Raw genomic sequence first — 23,838 nt, forward strand, 5'->3', positions numbered from 1 at the left:
CCTGGGTTCACGTCATTCTCCTGCCTCAGCCTCCTGAGTAGCTGGGACTACAGGCGCCCACCACCACGCCTGGCTAATTTTTTTTTTGTATTTTTAGTAGAGACGGGGTTTCACTGTGTTAGCCAGGATGGTCTTGATCTTCTGACCTTGTGATCTGCCCGCCTCGGCCTCCCAAAGTGCTGGGATTACAGGCATGAGCCACTGCACCCGGCCCTAATTTTTTTTTTTTTTTTTTGAGACAGAGTTTCGCTCTTGTTTCCCAGGCTGGAGTGCAATGGCACGGTCTCTGCTCACTGGAATCTCCACCTACTGGGTTCAAGCAATTCTCAGCCTCACAAGTAACTGGGATTACAGGTGTGCGTCACCACGCCTGGCTAATTTTTATATTTTTAGTAGAGACTACCACGTCTCCATCTACTTCACCATGTTGGCCAGGCTGGTCTTGAACTGACCTCAGGTGATCCACGTGCCCTGGCCTCCCAAAGTGCTGGGATTACAGGCGTGAGCCACTGTACCGGGCTAACACTTCAGGATTAAGCCACCTTGCCAATTTCCTCTCCTTGCTGTAATGAACAACATGACATTATGTGGTGTTAGTACTATGTAACCCCACTCAGGGTGCAGGCACAGCCCTCAAAGATGGGTGGATGAACTCAGAGCAGTCCAAGAAAATCCCCCATGCTGTCTTTTTGAAGCAGGGTAAGGTAGCTCTGCTGACTCACCTGCTTATTTACTATCTGGTTTTCAGCTCAGCAAGTTCTCAAACAGAAACAGGGCTCTATAGAAGAATGTTTACCTGGTAACTCCTAAGAAACCAGTAATGATTCTTAGGGCGGTTCCTGAGCTGGTGTTCAAGGGTGATCGCAGGAGCCGGGGCAGATGTGGACAGATGTGCTTTGGGGTGGCGTCAGCCTCCCATTGAACCAGGAGGCCCAGCTTCCATTTCTATCAACTTCCAACCTGTTCTGCTTGGAAACCACCCAAACTCACACAGCCTCGGCTCTGAGATTTGACAAATATTATGACAGATGTTTTCCCATGCTAGGTAAGAACACCTGTAACTGGACTCACACTTTTCCAAACACTCTGGTTACACAAACAACATACACACACACACACCACACTACAGTCTTTTAAAAAGGACTGCTTTTCTGAAAAATTCTCATGTCGACTAAAAGTGAGATGGGACCAATTAGAGTAATACATCTCATGGGCTTCGTTTTTTAATTCTGCCAAAACCCTCTCTATAGAAATTATGTCAAGTAAAAATAAGATGATTGTGTAACAGAAAAATCATCTCCTGAAAATTAAGAAAGATAAACCCAAACTCTCTTGCAGACGAAATGAACCCAAGAAAAAGCCGGTTGTGTAGAATAACGTGACAGCCATGTTGGGGAGACAGGTGATGTCCGCCCAAAGCCAATTCCGAAGTCCATGTGCAACATAAAGTATCAGTTACCAACAACAGAGACCTACAGAGACCCAGACAATTCCAGAAATGGAACCAGAAAGTTCCAGAAGAGCTGGGAAGAGCAGCCTTTGGACAAACTGCCAACAAGCGTTTCATGTTCCCACTGGAATAATCACGCAGGAAACTGCTTGAAATGAGTGGGAAAACACGGTTCTGGGGTCTAACTCTCACTTTTACAGAAAAACAAGATCAGGTGGGATCAGTGAGTCTGAAGGCTGCAGTGACATGAGAGTCTTTGGCTCAGTGGCATGTCCCTCTTAGCTGTGTTGTCACCTGCCTACTCGGTCGGCTGCCAGGTCTGTCTCAAGGCCTTATGAGGGCACAGCTCATTCTCAGGAGGCAGCAGACCCCAACTTAGGGAACAGCTTCCCTAGGGGGGTCCAGCACCTGCCTGGGCTTCCATTCCCTGGTCCTACCTCCACCAACACGAAGGGCCAGGGCAGCTCTGCAGGTGACAGCAGAAATAAGACCTCAAGAGGCTCTTCGGTGCCTGCTGCATTTCAGGACGGAGCCGCCACAGTGCCCTCTGCGTCTCCCATAGCCAGCACCTCTCCAGGGAGGCTGCGGAAGTTGGCGGGTAACGGTTTTCTGGCAGACACAGGGCAGAAAAATCGGCCTATGGCATACCCATTTCCTGCTTTTAAATGTGGACAGCCTGTGTTGGATTTTTGTATGTTTCTGTCAAGGTAAGTGTTGTAGAATTTGTGCCATTAAAAAAGTTTTCTTGGGCCGGGTGCAGTGGCTCACACCTGTGTGGTAATCCCAGCACTCTGGGAGACTGGTGGGGGGGGGGGAGCGCGGCGCAGATCACCTGATGCCAGGAGTTGGAGACCAGCCTGGCCAACATGGCAAAACCCCATCTCTACTAAAAATACAAAAATTAGCCAGGGGTGGTGGCACGCACCTGTAATCCCAGCTACTTGGGAGGCTGAGGCAGGAGAATCGCTGGAACCTGGGAGGCGGAGGTTGCAGTGAGCCGAGGTCGCACCACTGCACTCAAGCCTGGGCAACAGAGCGAGACTCCATCTCAAAAAACAAAAACAACAAAAAAACAAAATTTTCTTTCCCCTCATCAACCCCCTGCCTCCGATATCCTCAACCCAAAGTAACCAACTTGGCTAATCTAGTGCAAAGGGTAGGAGACCACACCGAATGCACTGGTTACACAGCAAACACAAAGTTGGCTGGGTTTTAAAGCAGCCTTCATCTAAATCACACAAGCACACAGCAACAATTAGCAAAACTGCCCAGACATCGTTTCAGTTATCAAAGGAGCCGAGTGGCACCGCACCCTTGCTTGCACACTGAGTGCCCTCACCAATTTCTGGGTCTGGAGCGCAGAGGCTTGGGCACCTGCGCAACGCACCAAAGGAAGTCAGGAGAGTGACGTGGAGTGTCTGAACCAACCCAGCCCCTTCCAGATTAGCTGCATCCTAAGAAGCCCCAGCCCTCATGTCTCTCAATATTTAGCCATGGTAAGTGAAAACAAAGGCCTGCACATTGCTTCGGACTCAATTTCTTGCCTATATTGTAAAGCGTCCTGAGAACTGCATTATGAAAATTAGGTTTGATTACCACTCATTATGGGGTTTCAAAATAAAAAAAGCAAGCCCGTTCTCTTGCACGGCCCATTTTGAAAGTATTGGTGGTGCCAAAGTGTGCCCCGGGACTCCAGCTGGGATGCAGGACAGGGCTCACCTTGGACCATGTCAGGATTCCCATTTCTAGCAATGGAACACACTTGACCTCAAGAGGCTTCGCTCAGCTCTGGACAGCACCTGGCACGAGATGCTCCACACAGTAGGTACTCAATGAACACCACCCCTTCCACTCTTCAGCAGCTTTTCCTGCAGATTCCCAAAATCTCCACCTCACCTCCACGGTGCCCTGCCCTATCACACTCCACTGTTTTGAGGTCTCCTTGGCTGTCCTGGGATCAGAAGGTCCCAGGACTTCTTCCTTCCCCTCTGGTTTTGTTAGCAATGCTCCTAATCAGGGCTGGCTCAGCCAGCCCTCCCCCATGAAGCTTTCTCAGCCCAATTCTGTCACTTTGTCCTTAGTCCAAAAAATCTGGCACTCATCAAGATGAGAAAAGCACTCCAAAAATAATCCAGAGAATGCACGTGCCTGCAGAGACCGACCACGGCATGGCCGCTGAGCCCCTGACCCGCGAGCGGAGCGCACCCCTCCCTCCACAGCACGTGCTCCCTCCATTCATCACGTGCTTTTCATTCCGTTTGACACTCGGGCTGTAAATCAAACTGTCGACTATGACTCAATGGTGATGGACGGCTGGCCTCAAGGGAGTGTACGGTGTGATGGGGAAAAACGACAGAGACATGGACACAGTCCCCAGAAGCCCCCCTCCCGCCCCCGCCCCGATCACAACCACTTCAGCCCTCTGAGCCTGAGCCCACATCAAAGCCCAAACGGCCCCATTTGCAAGCCTGGGCACGGTGGACACTAAGCTAGGCAAAGTATCCACTGCCCAAATATGAGTGGCCGCCTGACAGGGAACTGCTCCACCTGAGCCTGCACGCGACAGTTTCAGCACACAGGCCTTGATGGGACAGTCAGCCTTTCTGCGGACACAAAAGAACTGACTCTCCGCCTCACTTCCAAGTCTCGGAAAAATTCGTGTCACCCATCCCAGGTTGCAAATGGGAAGGGAGGGACCCTCCTGGCACAGACATCTCTTCAACCGGAACACAGAAAACAAAACCCTCAGGTGATGAGAAACAGGCTGGAGGGACAGGGAGTGTGGGATCCCACTGTGCCCAGGTGCTTGACACCCAGAATGCTCCTTCCTCTCAGTGTCTTCACAGCCCAGCTGGGGTGCTCAGCCTGGCTCCTGCTGGATGTGGAAGGGCTGAGAAAGGCCCGTGAGGTCACTCTGTAGATGGAGACGAGACAGAGACAGAGGAACGCCCTCGAGCACGCAAGCCAAGGTGCCTGGGCTTTAGTAGCAAGAGAGCCAAGCAGTAGAAACCAATCAGAGAGGAGTCTCATTTCACAGCTTAACACTGTACGTTCTGGAAAAGGAGAGAGGGCAAGAAGCTGGCAGCAAAACGTATGTTGGGGTTCTGGTTCACAGTCACCCCAAATACCTGTCAATTAGGTTGAGTTGTGTGAAGAGCGTAGAAGGTTCTCTGCACTCATGCGAGCTGCCATCTGCTGCTGTCTGGCTACCCCGGGGCCTCCTCCAAATATGGGTATGTACTGTTCCCCCTGAGGCACTCCTTCCCTGCCCAACCCCCCCGCCCCCCCCCCGCACCAGGCACTGCTCCCCACGAGGCACTGACTCGGCCTGAAACCAGAGACGCTCTTTCCCCAAAGGTGCGGGGACCAAGAGGGCAGGCACTGAGAATAAAGCCCCAGGCAGCCGGGCCCAGGAGCTCCGGCCTGAACTGTGGGAGGTTTAGACTCAATCATCGACGGAGACAGGGCACCACCAACCAGAGGGTGGGAGAACGTGCAATTCACTGTGGTGGGGGCAGGAGCTGAAAACTGCAGCCACAGAACCAAGCTAGAAGATGGTGATGAACCCCCAAATCCCAGCCACTGACTCTAATCGCACTACACATGCCTGGCCCCCAAAGTAAAAGCAAAGCAGCCTTAATATGCTGCTATTAGAAAAAAGTGATGAGTATGAAGGCATCCGCCCATCATCGAACTGACCAGTGCAAAGAGAAGCTTATGTTTGTGCTTGAGAAACGAGTAACAACAGAGAAATAAAACACTGAACCTGATTCACTGTTGTGGAAAGGGAGGGCAGTCTATGAACCCCATCCCCAGAGTTGGTGGAGGAACAGGTCGGGTGAGGGGTTCCCTGGGGAGGGGTCCTCACTCTGAGTTTCTCTTAAAGCTGGGGACAGATAAGGCAAAACATGAAATTTTACTCCTTGCAAGTAAGTGCACTTTTGCCTGTAAAGCTTCGCCTTGACTGTTTCCTGAACCTTTACCTTTGTGTAAGATTGTTTGGGTATGTTCATTTGCGCTTTGGAGTTTTAAGGCATGTCTAGTTGACTATTGTATATTTACATAGCTAAGGCAATTACAGCTAATCACATAATTGCTGGAAATGTGCATAATTGCCTGATCCTAACATATAATTATAATGTATAGCAACATGATGAATCCCATTTTTAAAATCCACACTTTGGGGCTAAAGTTATTTATTAGAACTGTTTGTGGACTACCTACAGGCAGGCTTCAACTCTTATTTCTTTACAAAGTGCTCAAAGTGCTTTAAAAAACAAACAAAAACAAGTCCTGATTTTATAACGCATTTTTACAAAGATAGGTGAAAACAAAACAGCTACCCAGAAGAAAAACAAATAAACTCTCAAATACCAAACAAAACCATCTGTCAATACTCTGTGGATTTTGCTCTTTCCTCGGGGAAAGAGAAAGTCACTCTCTCAGCCTGGAGGTTCTGATGGGCGTTTGCCAGGCAAGGAGGCTGCCGGAAGAAGGAAAGGGCCTCCCTCTGGACTTCGAGACCACTCGGGGAACCTTGGTGACCTGGAGGCGCCTGTCTTTGTTCCTTATACACACGAATGACCTTTCTTGGGGGCACGTCCCACTGAGATGTGCTTCCACAATGGCAAGTTCAACCCACTGAGAAGAGCAGAGGAGCCCACGACACAGAAGAAACCACTGAGGAAGCTCCTTCCACCTCATCCCTGGCAGCCTCTTCTCAGACTTCTCGTTCTCCTGTCCGACGAAGATGGCGCAGAATGAGATTCCCAGAATTTCTAACTATCTATGTGTTTCACAGAAACCAGCTTGTCTCCTTCTTCCTCACATCCATCCGACCAGCTCATCGCCCTCATTCCTTTTATTCTCTGTGGTTGTGAGAACATTCCAGAGGTGAGGAATGTTTCATGAGTTTGTTTATTTAAGAAGAGGTCCCTTTTATTTTTGCAGAGAAAATGGAGAAGCACCCTCCCTGAGTCATGTTACAAGGGGACTCATCACCACTCGGCTGATAGCGTCCTCGGAACCATTTTCCACGTCTCTAACACATTCGAACAAAATGCAGTAAAATGAAACACGTACTTTTTTCAAGTTGCGATCGCAATACCAACAGGAAAGGGGAGCAGCGTTTACGGACTGATTCTGTCATAACCCACAAGAAGAAACTCTAACAAAAAGTCACCATCAACAACAGCCATTGTAGTTTATTAAGTTCTACAAACCCAGGGCTCTGCAAGATGCTCTTCTGGGTTCCCTTTGCAATGCTGAGTGATTGTTAGCTAGCCCTCATTTCCAACCAATAAATGTTTGGGGCAAACCAAATCAGTTCTGGCATAATACAATAAGGTAGGTACTAAAACCCTCCAGCTGGTGCAGTTCACAATGTCAATGAGGTCAGCAAACTAAGCAGATAGGAAAACCTCAATTACACTTGAGAATGAGGAGACCACAATCTTGTTCTGATCAGCCTATGTTACGAGGAGGCTCCTTCGTAATAATTATGGTATTATAGGATTGTTTGATAGTAGGCATCAGAAAAAAAAAACAAAGAAACAAATTATAAATATCAAACTCAAAGAGTTACATTAAAAAAATTAAAATCTGGCTTTTACGTCAGCTAGAAAGGCCATTATTCCAGCTCATCTGGCTGGAGTCCCAAAGACTGTCTGTGTCCTGTTCTCAGAGTAGAGACACAGCATGGTGGGGTGAATCCCCACGGCCGATTCCGGGCACACAGAGTGATCAAACTCCATGCCACTTTTTCTTGCTTTGAATGTTTCAAGGAGGAAGGGGCCGGACAGGCCTTAGAAAGCAGGGAAAGGTTGTAGAAGTATCTGTGCAGGGGTGATGCTCAGATTCCACCGGAGTGCCTGCAATGGGATCCTGGAGAGGCCTGCCTGATTCCAGAAAGGAAACAAACCTAAGGGACACAGGAAGTCCTTGTGTCCTCGAGTGTAGGCAGTGGGAGGAAGAAGAAACAGTCTGACAGGCTCTCTGCCTATCAATACAGAACATTCTACAAGTAGTTGACACAATAGAGACATGGTGAGAATTCAAAGCTAGGAGTGTGTGTGTGTGTGTGTGTGTGTGTGTGTGTGTGTTAGATGTTCAAGGCCTTCAGGTGGAAGAAAGAGCTGAATCCAAGGAGCTGATATGAGAGAAGGCCAGAGAACAACAGACTGCCCGGGTTCCTGGGTGCAAACTGCCCACTGCTCAGCACCTCTCTGGCAGCACCTGTGAGATGGGTGCACCTGTCCTGACCCATAACAGCTGCCACAAGGACTAAGTCAGCTTATACACAGGAGGAGCACCAACCAAGCACCCGGGACCAACTGTAAGTGCTTAATGAGATGCCCAGGGAGCTGACAAATAGATGGCGACCCACATTGGAGTAACTGCATTTTGGCCTGTCTGCGTTGATAGTGGTCACTGAGAAACTGAAACAATGTAACTGCAAATGCATCTGGAACACTACACATGTGCAAGGTAACGCAAACTTCTGTTACAAAAAATGGGCTGAAAATTTCCTATTACACATGAAGAGGGTGGGAAGGTTGGTGAACCATCCTTCAGCACCTGTCTGGATGGGACAGAGGGTCTGCAAGCAGACAATGCTTTTGCCCAAGTCAGGTTTACATAGCCATGGAAACACAGAGAGGAAACGCGGCTGGCTTTTCAATCCCATTCTAGCTTCTGATGCAACACCCCCGGAGAATCCCGGGTGAAGGGGGTGGAATCAGCCCCAGAGGCATTCCTGCTGCTAACCTTGGAAAGCTGAATCATAAGCACGTTCCAGAAGCAAGTACTCAGTAACCTCAATCAAGCACCTTTACACTGGAAGTCAAGAGTAAATTTTACAACTCCCCATACAATCTGGAGAACCCACATGTGGAACAGCCTACAAATCAATAGGGCCTGGGCTCTTCAGTAAGTCCAATATCTCTGAAAGTCAAAAAGCCCAGGGGATAATTTTAGACTAAGGAGACTAGAGAGATGTAACAACTAAATACAGAGCATGACCCTTACCTATTGCACAGGCAGAGACGTGGGGGGAATGTGGATATACAGCCTATACTAGACAATACTGTCCTGAAGTTAGATTCCTGGGGTTCATTCCGGTATTGGGAGCATGTAGGAAATTGGATAAAAGGTGCCATGCCATAGGTACTCCAGAGTAAAGTGCTGCCCCTGTATTTTTTCAGATGGTTCTAGAAGAAAATCCATCACCTACTCACACATGTGTCTATTTATACATATATCTCTATTTCTATCTCCCCTCAAAGAAATCTGGAAAACTGAATGGCATATTGGTGTTCACTGTACTATCCTACCAACCTCTCTGTAGGTTTTTATAATTCGCAAATGTTTACTTTAAAAAACCCCTTTAACGCCAAACTCCTTATACTGAACCCCTGGAATTTCAGTGCTTTTGTGATCTTGCAGCGCAGAGTTCTGTGGGGCCATGGAGTCACTCAGCAGAATGTCTACGATGTCCCCACCCCGTGTGGCTTGAGCCACATCTACTTATAGGACGGATAATTCCATATGGGGCAGCTGCAGGGGAAGGCCTGTGGGTTGCATATTCGCGTCTGCAAACTGGTGCATCAGCTACTGCGTGTGTGTGAAGGGGTGCAGAGGGGGTTGCAGAGCCACCATCACTTCCCTCCGAAAGCCACCCTGTAGGGCAGTACCAGCAACCACCCTGAGCAAAGAGCAGCCTTGTAGCACTGACCCCCCATCTGGCAGGTGCACTCACCCCCAAACCGAAATCCACATGGTGGTTCCTTACCACCCGCTATCTGGGAGAGTACAATGCTTAATCAACACTTCAGAGTTTTGTCCCCAGGTTTCCATTAGATTTTAATTATGTTTATTTTTCCTTTCACGAAGAGAACACTTCCAGACATTTCCAAAGATACCAGGGACATGAACACACCACGAGGGGCAATGCTGGGCTCTTCAGGAATCTCGTAACATCAGGGAATTCAGCATCGGAAATACCTTCATCGAAAACAGGTCAAGTCCTGAGATTTCAGGAAGTGAAAAAAATGGTCCTAATCAACATCATCTTTCATATGCGCAATACACAGAAGACATGGACCTCAGGGCCACCAGCCCTGAAACTGTCCTCCTAGTCCCCAACCCCGGTCCAGAAGCCAGGCCCTGTCCTAAGCCAAGGCCAGGCCCATGGCCAAGGGCACCCAGCAGGGGGTGCCGATGGTGTGCAGTGTTGGAATCGCAGGAGGGACTCTGGCCTGGGGAGTGGCACAGCCAACTCAAGCGAGCAGCCAGCAAGGTTTGAGTGAGGGACTAGGTATGTTTGGTAAAAACCGCCAAACACGCTCTTACCTTCACAAATTCTGTCCAATCGCTGTCTCTTGACTTTGTGCTTATCCACAAGGGCCATTCTTTATGGAACTTTGCAACTCTCAGATCAAAAGGCAAAGCAGTCCTCTAAGAACTTAAGGGAACTCGCAGGAGTCTGCGTGCATGACGCCACTATGAACCCTGAAACAAGGAGAAAAGAATCCTTACTCTCTGGAGACCCTCCGGGCACAGGACAACAGCTCATTGGGGACGTAACTGCTACTTTCTATAAGGGAACCTGCCATCCGGACTCATGGGACTTGCTCTCTTCCCAAAACACTGGGAATGGAGGTTGTCCCAAGTGCATTTCAGCCGCCTCCTGCTTCTTATCTCATGATAGAAAGCAAGTGAATGCCCACAAGACAATCGTCAGTTATTTCTGGAAGCAGCAAATTCCAACAGACCTCTTGCTTTTAACTTTAGGGCTATAAATGCCAATTTACTGACCAATTTGAAGTATAATAAATTGTGTTCCAGTGGCATAGACCAAGTGACAGCCAGTTGGACCTGCCCCGGACGCACTCGCACTGAGATGCAGACACCCACTGTGGCAACTTGAGGGGCTCTGCCAAGGCCTTCTGCCAGGTGAGTACAACAGTGCTTTCCAAAACAGCAGTGCAGGGGACAGGGGTCAAAGCCACAGCTCAGCACAACACAAAACCCTGACCCTATCACGTGAGAACGCGGGTGGGAAGCCCCAGCAGCTCCTAACCAACGTTCGTCCGGTGCCATCTTCCTGAACCTTCCTTGCAGCTGGAGGGGACTGCAGTCAGCACCAGCAAGGGCAGGGTCCCAGGCTGCTGGCCGTGACACTGGGTCCCAGCTATATGGGCTGAAGTATTTCTTATCGAGAGAGTGTAAGCATCCCCATGAAGTTTCAGACAGAGGTGAGGCAGACGGAGGAGGCAAGAAAAGGCTTCCCACGTAGTTTGGGGTATGTGAGATTCCTTAGAGGGAGACCTGACTGAGGCCTGGGGAAGAGGAGCTGCTGCCCATCCTCCTTCTGGAAGGGTTAGGGTCTGAGCACTTTGGGAGCCTCTGACTGTCACCAATGTGCCAGGTGAGGTCCAGATCATTAACTGCTGTCCCCAATATCCCAGCTTTTGAGTCACTGCTCTGGAACTGCATTCTTTACATTGATTAAAGAAGGCTTGGTGAATCTTGGCCAGTGGCTCATGCCTATAAGCCCAGCAGTTTGTGAGGCCGAGGCGGGCGGATCACGTGAGGTCAGGAGTTCGAGACCAGCCTGGCCAACATGATAAAATCCTGTCTCTACTAAAAGTACAAAAATTAGCTGGTATGGTGGCAGGCACCTGTAATCCCAGCTACTCAGGAGGCTGAGGCAAAAGAATCATTTGAATCTGGAAGGTGGAGGTTGCAGTGAGCCGAGGTCATAGCACTGTATTCCAACCTGATGACAGAGCAAGACTCTGTCTTGGGCAAAAAAAAAAAAAAAAAAAAAAAAAAGGCTTGAAGAATCTCAGTTGGGAAGCACAACATTTAAGGCCCCACTCTATTGTCTTCTGTGCTTTCTCCCCCAAGGAACACAATTAAATCAGTCTTATTTTAAGAACATCACCACAACCACACACACACACACACAGAAAAAGGGGTTCTCAATGAAAAGAAAGAGGAGAGATGGAAGACAAACGTGAGGCCCAAGGGGTAGAAATGAGGATGATGATGTACGGCCATCAGTTATGCAAAACATCAAGAGTTACTTTATCAAAAGGTCGGACTCAGGTCTACCAGGTTTCTGTAAGTGAATGGCTAATTTCCCCAGCAACGAGGCTGAAAAGGCATCCGGAAGATTTATGGCGAGAATTACGTGAGTTTTAATAAAAGAGCTAGGAAAAAGCACAATTTCCCATCACATAAATAATTAATGTAACATCCCTGAGATACCAAACCCCTTCAACGATTGGGAAGTTCCCCCAAAACGGGGAATGACCATATCTGATCCGTCAGGAGATGAAGCTTGTCCTAGAATGTGTGGGGTTACCCTTGAGCAGATCCATATGGATGTATTTTAAAAACTGGTCTTGCTAGTGTTGGCTTTTTTATTTTTGGTGAGACAGGGTCTGCTCTTCACTCAGGCTGGAGTGCAGGGACAAGCTCATGGCTCACTGCAGCCTCAACCTCCCAGGCTCAAGCAATCCTCCCACCTCAGTCTCCTCAATAGCTGGTACTACAGGCATGTGCCAACATGCCTGGCTAATTTTTGTATTTTTTGAAGAGATGGGGTTTCACCATGTTGCCTGGGCTGGTCTCGAACTTCTGAACTCAAGTGATCCACCCCCTCAGCCTCCCAAAGTGCTGGGATTACAGGTGTGAGCCACTGCACCTGGCCAGTGCTGGCCTTTCTGAAAGGCAACCACACAAAAAGAGTCCCTAACTGTAGCCAACTTGAGAGTTACTGGAGGTGGGGCGAGGGGCCAAACCTATCAATCTGAGCTTCTGTCCATGCCCCCCACCCACAAGTGACTCCAGGTGAGGCTGACCAGGGAGGCTCGGGCCAGCAATTGTCATTTGCTCAGGCCCAAGCTCTGATGGCCAAACTGCAGTCTGGCTCCCCCTCAACTCTACTGTAAAAACAGAATTCCACGTCAGCTGCATCATCCAAGGGGGAAAAGATTTAATTAGTTAATTTTTGTGAAGACCTCGGAGATGAAAAATGACAGCATTATAATCTGAGGCAAGGCGGGTTTCACACCCTCCTCCCCCAATCCCCAAGTGAGGCGTAATCATTCTTTTTGCTTTCCTTTGAATTTTAATTTGTATAATTAGATGGCTTCCTGAAAAATTGATAAGTAGAGTTTCAATCATGCAATCAAAGGAAAGATCAGCCATCAGCTTCCACAAACGCCAACATTCTACTATTAAAAAAAAAAAAAGAGGCTGACTCCCACGTCTGGCTTTTTTGGGGGATGGGGGAAGGGGGGTCACCCTCTGTCTGGCCCTTCTGTGGGTTCCTTTTTGCACATCCCGGCCAGTGGCACCGACCCATGTTTAGGGCTGGCCATCTTGGCTCCCAAGGCCACCAGCCTCTGGGTCTGGTCTAGGCGGTGACCACTGATTTGTGTAGCCTGAATCCCCTCCCCCGATATTTCTTTTGCAACAAGAATGTATGAAATGTGACATTTTTCTCCTTAGCCCTCCCAAGGAGCAAGCTATTTACGAGGACTTAATTACCATCACCATCTTCCAATGACAGCCACAGGCCCTCCTTAGAGCTGAGCTGCACACAGCGGACTCCAGCTGGTCTCCATGCCAAACAAGCCAGCACCCCCGATCCACACTGGCTCTGGGCTCCCTGACATCATCACAGCTCTCTTGGTGATGCCTGCTACGAAAACCAGCCTCTGCCTTTATTTTAAAACCAGTTTTCACTCATAAATCAATCCCCCGCCCCCCCAAAAAAACACCAAACAATATGGGCACAAATAAGGAAGGAAGAAAAGTAGGGGGAATGTGTTTCACTATTCCACTTCTGCTGAAATTGCTCCTCAACCATGTTAGTGGCGGAATTGTGGGTGGGGAGTTCTAGACCCTACTTGTGGAATGAGCTTGGATGAGCTGTTCTGGAGACTCAGGCTCCTTGTTTGTAGAATGGGATGTCACTGTGATGTCCCAAAGTGGCAGTGAGGACCAACCAGTGAGAATGTGCACAAAAGCACTTGGTAGGGGCCCACAGGCCTCTGCGAGCTGCTCCTGCCTTTCCTCTGACACCCCGTTGCACCCTAACCCCGCAGGGAATACTCACTCCCTTCTGGCTGAGGCTGGGAGGTAAACCTCAGTGAAATTCCCGGTCCACAGGAAAGCTGTATCTTTTCAAAAGGAAAAAGAGTGCCCTGAAGCCAAACCTCACAAGAAGAAATACTGCCTCCCCTCAAAAGGAAAGTTTTGGGGAGTCACAGGTCAAACCCCAACCAAAGATCCGACACGTGGACCTCAAATTTTATTTGCTTGAAGTGAGGGCTATGATCCAGGGCTGAAATATTTGGGGTCAGGAAATTCAGCTCCTTTCTGAAGATGAACAAGGGTTGGAAACGAAAGCCACTTGGAGATACTTGGTTGTTTCCAGAGGGGACACGTATGGAAGATGTGTTCCGTGGAGGTATCACAGAGAATGTCAGATTTTTAAGAAATTAGAGAACAAAAAGGAAAAACGGCACATTTTACAACCCCTTGCTTGGCTATCAAACTCCAACACATTCAGAATCAAGGACAGGGGAAAGGGCAGGATTTCTAAAATCTGGGCAGGTTAATTTTACTCAATGACCATCACCAGCTCCTTCGCCACCATCATGAGGTTCTCTACCAAGCGCCCTTAGGTTACACAGCACAAAAACCCAGCCCATCAACTCAGTTTTATAGACCCTCTCGATTTCTTTTTCTTTTTTCTTTTTTTTTTGAGACAGAGTCTGCTCTGTAGCCCAGGCTGGAGTGCAGTGGCGTGATCTCAGCTCACTGCAAGCTCCGCCTCCCGGGTTCACGCCATTCTCCTGCCTCAGCCTCCCGAGCAGCTGGAACTACAGGTGCCCGCCACCACGCCCGGCTAATTTTTTGTATTTTTAGTAGAGACGGGGTTTCACCGTATTAGCCAGGATGGTCTCGATCTCCTGACCTTGTGATCTGCCCCCCTCAGCCTCCCAAAGTGCTGGGATTATAGGTGTGAGCCACCGCATCCGGCCGACCTTCTCGATTTCTTGACTCCACTTCCTAGTCTTCATCAACAATAGGCAGCCGAAGGGATTTATAGAAGGCATGCCTCTGACAGTGCCTTTTTCAAAATGAAATTTCTTTCAAATCCAGTTAAACATGATGATGGCTTTCAATTCTTTCAAGGAAATCTACTTAAACATTCTGTTAATAAAGGCAGACCGAGTTTCACAATATGCTCACAAATTAATATCATCGTAATTAAGCAAGTTCTGGCAAAGTTCTCTGAATGTGTCTCCGGAGAACTCAGACTGCATTGTTAAGCATGAGTGGGGTGTAGATTTCATGTTTGAGAGGTTGAGGCAGGAAGAAAAGACCCCAGCAACCCAGACAGCCGCACCGATGCACAAGGTCCACCACCCTTCTGAGCCTGGGATCCCAAAAGACAGGACTCACTCCTGAAAAGCTTCCTTCACCGAAGCCTACAGCGCCTCTCAGTGCACCCGCAGGCTCATCTAGGAGCCTGTGTGACCGCTGTGCCAAGATGAGGAGGTAGCAATAGTCTAGGCGGCAGCGACACCCAGCACTTGCACACATAGCCGAGGATCCTGCCCAGGCGGTGCCGTTGGCACATCTGCAGATTTGGTGCCAGTTAACAGTGCCTTGAGAATGCCAGCCCACCAATGATACCTGCCCAGAAAACACTCTGACTTTTCATCCGGAGTAATAGAGCGACAGGTGCCCAGGCCACCTCACAAGAGCACATTCCATAAGCTTCAGAAGCCAAACTTGTACAACAGATGCCTTTCTTAGGAAGAGAGCTGGGCAGAATCTTCTGAACAGGTGATAAGCATTTTATTTTGTAAACTGCACTTGGAAAAAACTACTAAAAAACCAGACATAAGCAGGGCACGGTGGCGTGTGCCTGTAGTCTCCCTCCTCAGAAGGCTGAGACAGGCAGTAGTCTCGAGGCTGTGGTGTGCCAGGATTCCACCTGTGAATAAAGCTACTGCACTCCAGCCTGGGCAACCTAGCGAGCCTGTCTCAAACTTAAAACAATGGCAAAACCAGATATAACAAAATAAATGTCCTAAAGGAGTCAGGGATCAGATCAGTGGGTCAAAAAGCACTGGCCCAGCCTTTGATTAAACGGCAACCGTAACACCATAGTTAGTAACAAAATTACTAAAACTACTTTAAGGAAGGAAATGAAGCTTTTTGAGAAAATCAGGGTAGGACATGAGTTTAATGGAGCCAATTTTCAGAACGACTGCTATGGACCAAATGCTTGTGTACCCTACAATTCTTCCGTGTTGAATGCTGAATTCATGGATGTTCAAACCCTAATTCTCACAGTGATGTATTCGGGTGCTGGGCCTCTGAAGGTGATTCGCAAAGCTTTGCCCTCAGAAACAGGATTAGCACCCAGTCCGTAGTACGCAATAGACGATCTCGCTGCTCCACGTGAGGACACAGCCAGGAAGTCTACAAGCCAGCAAGTAGGCCCTCCCAGATCCTGGATCTGCCAGATCGTTGGTTTTTTCACTTCCCAGGCTCCACAGCTGTGAGAAATAAAGTCACTCAGTTGATGGTATTTTTCTTACAGCAGCCCAAACTAAGATGATGGCCAAAAGTGACTATTGCTTCCTGATTATTAATTTTTGCAAATTTAGTTTTATGTTTTTGGGTATTAAGAGGGTGTCTGACTTCCAGTATACTACCAATACAATGGTATACAGGAAAATCTGCCTTTCCAAGAGCCCCCATACTCCATGTCCTAAAGGTAACTAGCAGGACCCTTTCTTTTTTTTTTTTTTTTTTTTTTTTTTTGGAGATAGATACTTGCTTTGTTGTCCAGGAAATCTCGGCTCACTGCAACCTCCACTTCCCGGGTTCAAGTGATTCTCCTGCTGTAGCCTCCCAAGTAGCTGGCATGACAGGCACACACCACCAAGCCCAGCACATTTTTGCATTTTTAGTAGATACAGGGTTTCACCACGTTGGCCAGGCTGGTCTCAAAACTCTTGACCTCAGGTGATCCATCCCCCTTGGCCTCCCAAAGTTCTGGGATTACAGGCATGAGCCATCACGCCCAGCCATGACCCTTTCTAATATACACATTGAAGCTTCACTCTGGTTCCACCATCAAAGAAAGACTGGGGAGCTCGTATTTCCCCAGGGAGCACCCAGCAGCCCAACCCCAGCGTGACATTGTCACCAAACACCCTGGTCACATGCCCTCCATCAGTTCCAAGGGCCCTACCCTCTAATTCCCTAGGGCTGATGCAATGGCAGACAAACCCAGCTGTGGCCAACACAGGGCTACAACCCACTTCCGACACCCCAAGAGGCTAGGTATGCTACAGAATTCACAAGTGCTTGGGTTTAAAAAAAAAAAATACGTGGCCTCCCATAATCTATTACGGTGTACTCCCAAATCAGCCATCTAAATATCTGTGCCAGAACAGATAATCATACTGACTCAACTGGATTAAGAAAGAATATAAAAAATAGACTCAACAATTAGGGCAGGTCAAATTCTGCAGCTATCAGAGTATTTTAGAATTTGGATATGAGGGCCAGGCGTGGTGGGCTCATGCCTGTAATCCCAGCACACTGACAGGGCAAGCAGGGCAGATCACATAAGGTCAGAAGTTTGAGACCAGCCTGGCCAACATGGTGAAACCCTGTCTACTAAAAATACAAAAAATTAGCCGGGCATGGTGGTACAACGCCTGTAATCCCAGCTACTGGGGAGGCTGAGGCACGAGAATCGCTTGAACCCAGGAAGTGGAGGTTGCAGTCAGCTGAGATCCCACCACTGCACTCTAGTCTGAGTTACAGAGTGATACTCTTATCTCAAAAAAAAAAAAAAAAATTTTTTTTTGGATATGAGGTTAAGGATGTGGATCTGTGATTCTGTTCTGTCCATCTAACTCCCACCAAAAATTCTTAGGGGCTTTGGAATGACCAAAAAATTCAAAGTGAAGCCCCTGTAAGCTGCACAGGGTAAGAAATCTCAAAGAAACGTACACTGCAAGTCTCTGAGCACACGGAGCCAGTGCTAGGAAGACGGCACACTATGAGGCTCTGGCTGCCACACAGAAGGAGGTGAGCAAATCTAAAACCCAGGCTTTCCTTTGGCCAAGAAGCTGAGCAAATCTTCCTGCTTTGGTTAAGGGTTGTGAGCACACGAAAATACATTTCCTGATGTTAAATGCAAGACTCCAGAATTCTAAATATTTTCACTTGCTAAAGCTATAATCAAGAACAGAAGATTTGAGCAGAAAGAATTCATGATTTCCTAATTGGTTGTTTGATTTGTGTCATAATGGAAATTAAGTGTTGGTCTTTCTTGCTAAAGAAATGAGCAGTTCCTGTGTTTAGGATTTTCACACATTTTAAAAAGCACTTGTCTGTCTCCAAATATGCCTTAAAAATAAACAGTATATTCGTTTTAATAGTGTTATTTAATAATAAAGGCTAAGCAAAAAAAGGGATAAAAGGAAATAAGCAAACAAACTAAACGACACCTCTATTCCTGTCTGTTTAGACATGAGGAATCAGGAATGCAAATTAATTTTTCCTTTTCCAGTTTTCTCTTTCCTACTCTGGCATGAACATTTTGATCTATAGCTGAGAAGTCTGGTTGAACAGAGAAAAAAATTAGTGATCTCAAACTCTATGCAGACAGAAGTGGCTCCATCAGAAAATGCATCTTTTGTCACATACGGTGTGCAAGAAATGATTCCAGAATGTTTATATCTGAAAGTCATGCAGAGAACGTATCCAGAACGTTGGAAGGTTCTCATGTCATGCCTGCAGGAGGGCACTGGGCCATGGTAAGTAAGGCCATTCGGGTGGGTACTCCTGTGCCCCTATAATCGCCAGGGCAAAATCTGCAGCCTGTGATACAACTGGGCACACACAATGCATCTGTTGTGTCCAGCATGGTGTAAAAGCCATGGGGACTGATGACCACTAAAGGTTCTTTGAATGTGAGGACTTGCAAAAGAACCACCAGGCTACACTTCTTGGAGAGAAATATCTGGAGGTTATATGCTAAACCTATGCAAAACCTAATACAGTTTATTAGACTATGTATTCAACTGTCAATTGTAATTATATTATAGAACACTGTGTTATATGTATCAGAGTATATAATAAATTGTTAATGAAATACTGTTAAACATTGCTGTCTTAGTATATGAAATGGGGGAAGATTTAATCCTCTTAAGGTAACTTTTAATTATTTAGCTTATACTTAACACATGAATTGCCCTTGTATTTAAATATCGAATAAAGGCAATTATAGGAAATAGCTACTTATCAAACAAATTGCAATGATGAGATATGAATTTATAAAAAAAGTCTTCAGGTTAGATTTTTAAGATGTTTGCCTTTGGATTTTGCCTCAGAGAGGCCTGGAATCCTCGACTGATTTTGTGGGGACTCTACTGTCCTTAGGGGCCTTCTGAGATCCCAGCCCACTCATCTCCTGACACTGTAGGGTCCAGAATGCTCGTATAAGGACATGCTCTCTGCAGTCTCTGCTTGCTCTCAAAACCAATGGAAACCACCCTCGTGGGCTGACCTGTTCCTGTTGCAGCCCGTCCTGGGAGCTGGCCCAGCCCAAGGGAGGCCTGGTGTCCAGCGATGGGGCCCTTTGGCCGGCAGAGGGCACTGCACACCCTGCATGGCCTTCCAGAGGCTTCTTGGCCATGAGTCACCATCCTCATTTCTATCCCAACTTGGGCTCTACAAGCACCTGGAGAAAATAAGATCGGCTACTCCTAGAAGGGAAGGCCTGGTCCCATGGATGAGACGCTACATTTCCCCGAAAATTCTGGATGTGAAAGAGGCAGAAGGTTTCACTGTTCCAGCAGCAGATGCTTCGTTTCCAGGAGGATGATATGCCAGGGAAAGGGAATGCAGCGCCGGCCCCTACCTGTTGTCTATCTCCCGAGATGCTAGCTGGGGGTCCCACTTTCACAGCTGAGTGACTTGAGGTACAGGCCAAGAAGCAGGGAGGCTCCCTGCCCAGGGCGTGGGGTCCCCGACCCAAGGGAGCCAGGGGCCACCCTGACAAATGATTTTTCCATTATGCCCGGTGATATCAACCAGTCAGTGTTGAAAACTGGAAACAACTTGGTAGAGGCGGAACACACACACACAGAGGAAGGCGCTGGGGAGGGCCCAGCTGGGCTGGGCTGCTCCACACATGCCCGTTAGGCATCCCATTACAAAGGAGAGCTTCTGGGGCACTATGCACACCTGATCAATAGGTGACTGCTCAATTTGACACAACACCAGGATCAGTTTGCTGTGAGACAAATAGATATATAACTTTTTTCCTGGTAGACACTGATTTAGAAAGGAAAGTGGGGAACGGGGGATTTTTCCAATCTTCCCCAGGAATTGATTCTGGCCAGAACGCACATTAATGTGCTCTCTGGCTTCAATTTGCCCGCCTGGTCACACACACACACACACACACACACACACACACACACACACACCATTCACCAAGTTCTAAGATGCTGGCCACCTCTTCTCCACACAGGGAGGGCACCTGACAGTTTCTGGTTGGAGAAGAATAGGAGGAGCTGGCCCACTAATGCCCCAGTACAGGAGACACATGTGCCTAATTCAGTCCCCACCGTCACAGAACACTTTCTTACCATCATTTCAAAGTCGCCACAGCTGCCACAGCAGCAGCACGCCACTGGGTGATACAGCACATGCTTGGCCTGACTTGGCAGAGGATGCCTTTGCATAGACATACAAATCCTGAGGAGTCCCCACCTGAGCTCCAGTGCCACCTCCCCCAGGCAGCCTCCAGGATGTGCCTCTCTACCTTCTCTTCATGGTTCTGACGTCACAAATACCTCATAAGCTTGCTCCAAATCACATTTAGTGGGACTTGCTTTCACTTTCCTGGAAGAGGTTCGTCTATACAACCCACTTCAGTATGGAACCTTCAGCAAGGAATGAGGGCTCCCTGGCGGCCAGGGAGAGGTGGAGACCCGCAGGCATGGTCGAAGATGGTGGGAAAGGGGAGTTCGAGCTGGACAGGCAGAGATAAGCTATCAAAGCCAACACTGGCGGGGCTGCCAAGTGTCTGGAGAGATTATCTCAAAAACAAGCAGGCAACAGCTCCCTCCAAAGGGGCCGACCTGTTGAAGGAGTGGGGACCCAGCCTGCCAAGTTCCATGCCAGTCGGGTGACAGAGTCAAACCAAATCAAGGCTCTTGAGCCACCCGCTCCAACTCTTCTGCCCAGCCTGACGTGACCAGGCCAGTGTGGCCACCGCCCCAATGCACAGCTCAGCTCCCAAAACCCCACGCCTGAGGGCCCAACCCTCTGGGACACCAGGAGATTGGGCATGTAGTGGGATAAAAGTGTTCTAGGCGCCTGGGGTGGCTCATCCTTCATTTCAAGGAAGGTGTCACTCATGCAAAGGTCGGCACCCAGGAGAGCCAACTCAGACCTCAGGAGTAGAGGCATATGTTTGCTTTATGAGGGCAGATACTCTATGGCTGGGTCCTTGCAGATATTCCCATTCCATAGTGCGTCTCTATCACCAGAAGCCGCTCTGCAGCATCATGGGGGCACCAGTACCCTGTCTCCTGCGAGAGGCCGTGGAAATGATAGGTAAATCCGACGTCCCTAACTCCAGAAAGTCTCTAGATTCAAAGGCACCACTTCCCAGACCTTATCTTTTCAACCTGAGTCATAAAGAGAAATTTTTAATCTTATACACAGCTATTTAACACATGAAATAAAATAGCTTGCAGCTCCTCATTTTGCTAACACGGTTTTCACGTGGAGGGACGGTTGTGTAACGGAAACCCAGAGGGAAGAAAGCTTTGTTTGGTATCCATGACTGCACCCAAAGGGAGAGCGGCGCCTCGCAGAGTCTGATGGGGAGGAGGAGGGTGGGACACTCCTGTGTTACACAAATTCATCTTTGTCTATCAAATGCCGGGAGAAGAAAGTGGTGGGGGTGGGGCTCAGAAGAGATCTTCTGTTTTTCTGTTGTGGGGCATTGCTGGGGTTCAGCTGTCTCTTCAATCATTTCACCTGTTTCATAGTGGCTTCCAGTCCCGGTCTCCAGGCCTCTGATGGGTACACCACCTCATTTTAATATTCACCATAGCTCAGAATGTTCCAGGCTATAGCTAAAATACAAGTTAGTGGAACGAGGTTGCTGGGAAGGAGTAGGCAAGGCTCCTGATGAGAATCTTCTAGAGAACTGCAGTCTTGTCATAAGGAGCTGGGGTCCTCACAGGCCTCCTGCACTGAAATCCTCTAGAGAGGGAGACATTTGGATGAGGAAGGTAGATGGCGCCCATGAATACAATCACCCGTGGGGAGAATTACAGCTCACCGCATGCTAACCATCAGGGATCCTAATTTTACATGAAATCCCATTGGAGAATTCTTGACAAGTAATGGCCATTTAAAAATCTGCTCTGAGACATTTTATGGGGGGGGATACTGTGCACGTCAGAGCCCCAGTCAGACAAATAATGGAAACAAGTCCAACCTGGATCCCAAGTTTATGTCCCCACCCAGACACTATGTGAAAATGGTACACAAAGACCCTTAGGCAAAGGCAGGTCCCTGGAGGCCCACTCCTCATGTACTTCCTGCCTTAGCCGTCCAAGCCTGAACATTTATGGTCTTGATGTCATTAAGTCCCCAAAGCAATTAAATACCTTTTCAGGCCGGGCATGGTAGCTCACGCCAGTAATCCCAACACTTTGAGAGGCCGAGGCAGGCAGATCACTTGAGGTCAGGAGTTCTAGACCAGCCTGGCCAACACAGTGAAACCCTGTCTCTACTAAAAATACAAAAATTAGCGGGTGCCTATAATCCCAGCTACTCGGGAAGCTGAGACAGAAGAATTGCTTGAACCCAGGGAACGGAGGTTGCAGTGAGCTGAGAAGCTGGGATCGTGTCATTGCACTCCAGCCTGGACAACAGAGCAAGACTCCATCTCAAAAAAGAAAAAAAAAAAAAAAAACCTTTTCAATTAAATGCCCACAGTCACACTGACTGTTACAGGTTCAATTACGGACCCCCAATTATGTCAAGTTCTAAGCCCTAGGACCTCAGAATGGAACCTTATTTGAAGATAAGGTCATTACAGAAAGCAATCAAATTAAACAGGTGATTAGAGTGGACTCTAATCCACACTCTCATAAAAAGGAGGACATTTGGACACACAGAACACAGACGGGGAAGATGATGTGAAGATGGCGTCTAAAAGCTAAGAAGACAGACCTTCTCTCACAGTCCTTGGAAGGAAGACCCCTGCGGATGCCTTGATCTCACACTTCCAGCTTCTAGAACTCTGAGAACACACATCTCTGTCCTGGCCTGTCTGTGAAACCTTCTTCCAGCAGCCCGAGCGCGCCAACACATGCCAACAGATGGGAGGCTCACACCTGCCGATCGGGGTCTATGCTGCTGAGACCTGCTAGCTCAGGACCACCTTGGCAGGAAGTCTGGCTGTGTGGTGCAGGGGCAGCAATCTGTCCAGAACCCTGGCTTTATTAAAAAGTACCAAGTCAACTCAAGCCTGCTTTATGGGGAGAGGCAACCTTCACCCTCCAATCTCGCCCCAGAGAGCTCAACACGCACGGCCTGAGGTGTGCCTGTGGCCATCCCCCAGCAGTGGTCAGAGGGGCTGCAGGCCCCAGAGCTGACCCCCACAACATGCAGGGAGCAGCCTCCCAAGAGGCTCAGACCTGTGTTCGCAAGGGAAGTGACCCAAGAGAGAATGTTCTAACCTTATTTCCCTTAAGCTGTTTTCTGTGTCCCATGTCTGAGATTTCACTGTTTGGACCGTCCTGCCTTTGTGTTGTCTGTGTTAACAACACCCAGAAGATTCCACCAGCCTCATGCCAGGGTTGGGAAATCAAAGGAAGGTGATCCCCACACGGCCCACAGAGGACGGAAGAACCTACCAAGAACGCCCTTGGGGTCTGGCAGCAAACGGATGGTGGTCGTGCCTTTGAACACCACGGTCTGGGCTTTGTGTATCGTGGTGTGGGCTGCAGCAGGAATCTGGGGTCCACAATCACAGGCACCATCGATGCCTGCTTGGCGGCCGGCCTAACACACTCCCACGGGAGCCCAGACCGAGCACCCACTGGATCTCAGGCTGGATGCAGGCATTCGGATCAACTCCATTCATATGGCTTTGGGACAGCCACGTGCATCTCCACACTTCCCAAGTTCATGGGAAATTTTGAAAAAAAAAAACTTCTCTGATTGTCAAAGCATTCTCTCTGGTCCATTCTCAAAATCTTCCCCCAGAATGAAGTTCATGAATACGCATCACGCAGCAC

General features: G+C 48.4%; 1 protein-coding gene across 8 annotated transcripts in view; it reads right to left on the reverse strand.

Moving 5' to 3' along the window:
• Positions 1-23,838, reverse strand: part of CTBP2 (C-terminal binding protein 2) — a 239,158-nt gene that overhangs the window by 41,233 nt on the left and 174,087 nt on the right. Inside the window, exon 1 of one of the 8 annotated variants that reach the window (XM_030940085.1) lies at positions 9,800-9,958. The exons of the other annotated variants lie outside the window; for them this stretch is intronic. Coding sequence (XP_030795945.1) covers positions 9,800-9,857 — 58 coding nt within the window. The 5' untranslated portion in view covers positions 9,858-9,958. Of the gene's footprint in view, positions 1-9,799; positions 9,959-23,838 lie in introns of those variants that run through there. 8 annotated transcript variants of the gene reach the window in all.

Source organism: Rhinopithecus roxellana, chromosome 11 (assembly GCF_007565055.1).
Source record: "Rhinopithecus roxellana isolate Shanxi Qingling chromosome 11, ASM756505v1, whole genome shotgun sequence".
NCBI lineage: Eukaryota > Metazoa > Chordata > Mammalia > Primates > Cercopithecidae > Rhinopithecus > Rhinopithecus roxellana.